The following is a 6,000-nucleotide window of genomic DNA, read 5'->3' as shown; positions in this document are numbered from 1 at the left end:
TGGATGTAAGTTAGGACTTGTTCCTAAGAAACCTTTTGACAGGAATCTGTCGATTACCATTCTCAGGTGTCGTCAGCAATCATCTTGGTTGCTTCCCAGATTAACCAGTCATCTAGGTGGAGACCACCAGTTAAAGTCCTTCATTCCTGAGCTCCCATGAAATAGGTACAGTATATGTAAAAATTTATGCAAACATTGTTTCCTCAGATTTGATGGATCAAGGATCACCTTTCGTTCAGAGGAATGCTTCATGGGGAGGCTGAAGAGTGGTGGCAAATAAAGCCATCTTTTAAAAGGTGGTCTGGTTTTTGGAAAAAACTACTCTAGAGGATGGGGAGGGTGGTTCCAGCTATACCCTAGCCCACTGTATATACTGTGTCCTCCAAAGGGAGGACTTTCACTGCATGTTAACCTCTTCATTACCGAAAGTTTGTTTGGAGGTAGGTGGGTACCACCATTTAAGTCTACTACACCGCACTGGGTGCATAAAGGTGGTACGCATAGTACCACCAAAACCAAAACTCCTCTTTTCAGATAGGGACTTCCAATCATTCTGTAATTTCGGTTTGAAGAGTTTGGAGCAAAATAAACAGTATGACACGATGCCAGACGTATGGTGAACCCAAAAAAATATTATTACTGCTTATAGTAGTGTGTAGGTGACAGATGAACTGCGTCTCAACAAAAAATCACAAACCAGACAAGCGTAAACATGTAATAACTTCTACCCAAGTATAAACCATTTGTATCATCATTTGACTGGTATTTAGTTTATTTTATTCACTTATTACATTTTACAAATAAAAATTAAAAGATGAACACCAGATAAATGAAGGTAAAAATAAAACCTTATAGTAACTTTATATATAAAAAACCAAACCAGAGAAAAAGCGAAAAAGAAACGATTTTTTCTGAGGACAAGAAACTTGAAAAATTAGTTTAGATACCCCTGATGCCCCTAAACTGTTGTTTTCTGTGATGAAACTAATCTTAGAAAATGTAGAAAATGACATGGACCAATTTTTGAAAGATATACTATAAAATTTGCGATTTCCATATTTATTGGCGGGGCTTTCGCTTTAGTTTTTGCTAATTTTTTTGTTATTACGTGCTTATTTACTGTTCTATTTTGATAATACTTTATGTGCATGTTCCAGGTGCGATATACCAACATTCTGTAAGACCGAATTTCTATTCAAGACTGTAGTTTTCTCACCGACCACCAGTGTCCCTGTACCAAGGGACACTGAGTTTCACATTTTTTTTCATAAAATCATTTATTTTCCCTGTAGGATGATAAAACTAACAGAGAATATGCATTATTATAGTGCTAATAATACCTGATAATTTCATTAGCCTGTCTTGATTAGTGTATTTTTGGCAAATATTTTTACGATCGGCACCCCTCTAAACTGGAGTCACTACCGAGAGATTCAGTTCGGCAGCGAACGCAATGTTTACATTCTGCTCACCCACCCGGTAAAGAAGGGGTTAAAGCTATAAAAGACAACCCCAACCATGCAAGCCCTTGTAATATGTAGTTCAGAACTGGATGCTGTTGTTGGCCTGCCTTCTCTTGTTGGAGGGGTCCTGTAATAGTGACTGGGGGCTTGTACAGCTCTGATTCATATCAAGCTTTTTTAGGCTAAGGAAGAGGAAACTCTCAAGGGTAGTTTCCCAGATTCCCCTTTGTTAAAGAACAGTATACTACTTATATTATGCAACTCTGTTGCCGGGCTCATTTAATGATTTGTGCAACAAAAAGCTCTTCAAAAAGAGTCGCAGCAGACAGTGGAAGGAATCAATAGGGAGGTTACAATGTGGAGAAAAGTGTTGGAGCCCACCAATGCTTCCTTTCAAGACTTTATGCCACATTCCAGAAAGTGAAAGAGTACTTCCAGTAGGGTCCGCATAAGTGTTTTGGCTACTGCAGTGAACATTTTTCTGCTAGACACTCGAAGATCTTTATGTGGAGCCTAGCATAAAATTCAGCAATGGCTGTCCTGAGATTTTTCTTATAGGAGTCCCAAATTGCTGGGTAGCCATATCCAGTGGAAGCTTTTTCCTCTCATAACGGAGGACAGTGTCGCTTATTCTGTTGTAGCACTATAAACTCTTGTTTCCTAGTCATCACAAAATTCTGAAGTTCTTTTCAAAAATGGAGACAGAAGGCTGATGCCTCCCAGAGAGATTATTAGTTTGGAGGCACCATGAGAGTGTAACGCCGTTGAAGACAAACAGCGGCTATGCTATAAAAAATGTTGATGTACAGTGAACCCCCATATTCACAGGGGATGTGTACCAGACCCCCTCACGAATAGCTTAAATCTGTGAATTACTTACAACCCCCTCTAAAACATTTATTTTGATAGCTGAAGCACAAAAAAAAAAAAAAAAAAAAAATGCTTGTACTTGAGTATTTTTAATAGTTTTATCACAAAAAGTGCATTTAATCATGAAAATATGAAAATACAGTAATTAGTGAATATTTCTCAGTGAAAAATACTGTGAATAGGCAAATTTTGCATGAATAATGCCTATATATGTTCCATAGAGAACCCCGCAAATTGTGAGAATACGAATATGGGGCTGTTTACTCTATATAAAGAAAGAATCATTATGGATAACCGACATAGGATGATAGGATGAGAGAAGTGAATCATAAAATAGGTAAATGAATAAGGGTGATTTGGTGTGTGCAAAAGATTGGTCTCTTTCCTCATTATCCTTTGACAATTAACTTTAGTTCATTTTTTTATTTTTTAAATTGGTTCCCATTTGCACCACAGGAGTGTGAAATTTAGTACAGTAAGCAGTGTTAAACCTCTTCTAGCAGATTTTTTATTTATAAACTAATAAGTGGGAGTGACATCACCAATGGTGCTGAGAGAAACGTCACGGCCTCCCCCTGACCCGTGCTAGTGGCAGGCCTCACTGGCGGAGCAATAAGATGGTACCCAGGCAGCGCACAACAAAATGGCTGACAGCAGGCACTGACATAGAGAAGGCCAGGGGGAGAAGGTAGAGCTGGCGAGGCCTGGGGGAGGGGTGGACCAGCTTCCATAAAATGCACCAGCACACCTTCCAAGAAGGGTAAACCCCGTAGACCCAGTGACTCCCAGAGCGCTGCCATTTTGGACGCCTCCGATTCTGAAAGAGAAGAAACTGATAAAAACCCTTCCCATGAAGGAAGAGTCAAAACTCTACAGTGCTCCCTCTTACTGTAAAATAACTGCCACTGTGATGATTTAGGCCATGCACAACATTCCGGGCAGGGATTTGTTATGGTACTAAAATTAAAACGACACCTACTGCATGTAGAATGGGGGTCCGTAGCCGAAGAAGCCAGGTAACGAGAACATGGAAAACCTTGAGTCCCCGGGCACATACGTTGGCAAGGCTGAGAAATCGCAGAGGAAGCCATAATAACACACACACACACACACACACACACACACACACACACACACACACACACACACACACACACACACAAGCAAAAGAATAAAAACAAGCAAAACAACTGGGTTGGACGGAGAGTAGCAATAGCATCGCTCACCCAGGCAGTTAAGAAAAAGGCTAAACGTGGTAGCGTGGGTGTCGGTCTTTGACCAGTTTTCACCCAATATACGCGCACATTGCCAGATCTCACAGATTCCTTGCTTTTCAATCTCCAATTGTTTACCTGGATCCAGCTAGGCACAAGAAAATTATCCTATTGTTAAGATCTCAGGTTTGTAGCTATGAAAAATACAAATTGTCTTAGAAAATTTGTCATGTTTGTGGTTTCTGAGCCCATCTTTGGAAGTTGCTATCATCCAAAGTGGTCAGCATGGCTGAGTGGTGCAGAGCATGTCTCATGCTCATGCTAACTAGACCCTTAGATAACTCTTAGTCTACCAGTTCACCCTGATGTAAATGGTTGCCATTATTTTCTGGGGTCAAGAAAAATAACAGGCTACCAAGCTCATTCCTAAAGACTTTCTGATCAACTATCTTAGAGGAGGTAGCTTCATCTAACCATCCTCCTTATTCTCAGTAATTGTCTCCAGTGTTTTGGAGATGAAGAATTCTCAAATAGAATTTTATTCTAAAAATACTGATGTATAGGCAGTCTCCGGTTATGTGCTCCAGTTTTATGGAGCTTGTGTCACCGATTTCTGGTTATCAGTGTGCCGGTTATAGAGTACAGTGGTCCCCCCGTATTCGCGGGGGATGCGTACCAGACCCCCCCGTGAATAGTTAGAACCCGTAAATGTTTGGAACCCCTATAAAAATTATAAAAACAGCCTATTTTGTTAGTTAAAACTCAAGAAAAACCCACTAAAAATTTTCCTACATGGTTTTTTTAATAGTTTTATCACAAAAAGTGCATTTTATGATGAAATTCATAAAAAAAACCCAGGAATTTGTGGATATTTATCATAGAAAAATACCGCGAATGGGCGAATTTTCCGCAAATAATGCAGGGAAACGTTCCTGAGAGAAATACGCGAATATGGGGGGTCCACTGTATTGGTGCAGATACATACTGAACAGAGGTACCGTTAACCTGGTATCGGTGCCAAAATCTGGTTATCGGAACAGAACTCACAATGATAACCAGGGACTCCTTGTAGTAAGTCGTATTTCTTATGTAATTTGGCTTAATTGTTGTAAGTCTATTAACAAGTCATTTTCTCTTTTGTCTTCAGTTTATGAACAGTTAGGCATAAGTCATCTAAAACGAGTAGCATCTGTTACCAGTCATTTGATGCAGTCTGGGTTTCAAGAAGAAATTGCCCTCACGAAAGCTGCTATGCTTGTTTATTTTAGGTAAGCTATTTTGAAAGTTTTATTGTGTTCAAGAAACTGCTTATTCTTATTTGATTGCCTTTCTTTAAGAATCCTTTATATTTAAGATTCATAAGTTTGTTTCATTTGAGTTTATTTTAAAAGTAGTAGTTAAAATGTGTGAGTTTATTGAAATAGAATTGTAAGATTTATTAATAAATTGACCATTAGAAACTTTTGTCATGTACAAACACGACCCTTTAGCATAACGTTTTCAGTGGGGCAGTAAGTATTGAATATACCATCCAGGATTAAAATTATTGTAGTTATTCGATTCACATCAAGAGAGATGTAAGTCAGCTGTGTGTTATCACCTGATCTCTTCAATTTATATAGTGAAATGATAATGAGAAATCTAAGAGACATGGAAGGAATTAATAATTATCAGATATGCTGATGATACAGCACTTATTGTGGACTCCCATGATAAACTTCAAGTTTTAATCAGTACTTTACACCAATCAAGCAGACAAAGAGGTCTGTCAATAAATATTAAGAAAACAGAAGTCATGGCTATCACCAAGGATGAAATACCCCCAAGAATAGATATAAGAATTGATGCTGAACCAGTTAAACAAACCAATAGTTTTAATTATTTAGGACGCACTGTCACAAGTAATGGAAAATGCAAAAAACAGATCAAGAAGAGAATATCCATGGCAAAAGATGCATTTGGTAAGATCAAGAAATTAGTCACCATTTTGAAAATATCTATAAATCTAAGGAGGAGGTTTGTGAAATGTTTTGCTTGGTCTGTATTGTTGTTTGGCTGTGAAACTTGGACTTTGAAGAAGGCAGATGAGGAGAGGTTACATGCTGCAGAAATATGCTTTGGAGAAGGATGTTAAAAATATCATGGACAGAAAGGAAAACTAATGAAGTATTAGAGAGAGTAGGCATTGAAAGAGAGCTTTTGACCTCAGTGAGAGGTAGACAATTGCAGTTTTTTGGTCACATAGTGAGAAGACAAGAACTTGAGCATCTCTCTCTCACTGGTAAAATCAATGGAAGGAGACCGAGAGGAAGACCTAGACAAAAATATATGGATGGATTGGTGAGAATGACTGGAGGAAGAATGTCTGCTGCTCAATTGCTGCAGAGAGCTGGAAATAGAGAGGAATGGCGAGCCATGTTTGCCGACACCCTTGGGGATATGACACCTGGATG

At 38.8% G+C, this 6,000-nt stretch overlaps 1 protein-coding gene across 1 annotated transcript in view; it reads left to right on the top strand.

The window, feature by feature from the left end:
- The window catches only part of LOC135217317 (midasin-like), a 236,269-nt gene that overhangs the window by 184,577 nt on the left and 45,692 nt on the right, over positions 1-6,000 (top strand). The window contains 1 exon segment of the mRNA XM_064253103.1: positions 4,695-4,815. Within this exon segment, the coding sequence (XP_064109173.1) occupies positions 4,695-4,815 (121 nt within the window).

Source organism: Macrobrachium nipponense, chromosome 7 (genome assembly GCF_015104395.2).
Source record: "Macrobrachium nipponense isolate FS-2020 chromosome 7, ASM1510439v2, whole genome shotgun sequence".
Taxonomy (NCBI): Eukaryota; Metazoa; Arthropoda; class Malacostraca; order Decapoda; family Palaemonidae; genus Macrobrachium; species Macrobrachium nipponense.
This window is presented reverse-complemented; position numbering and strand designations above follow the sequence as displayed.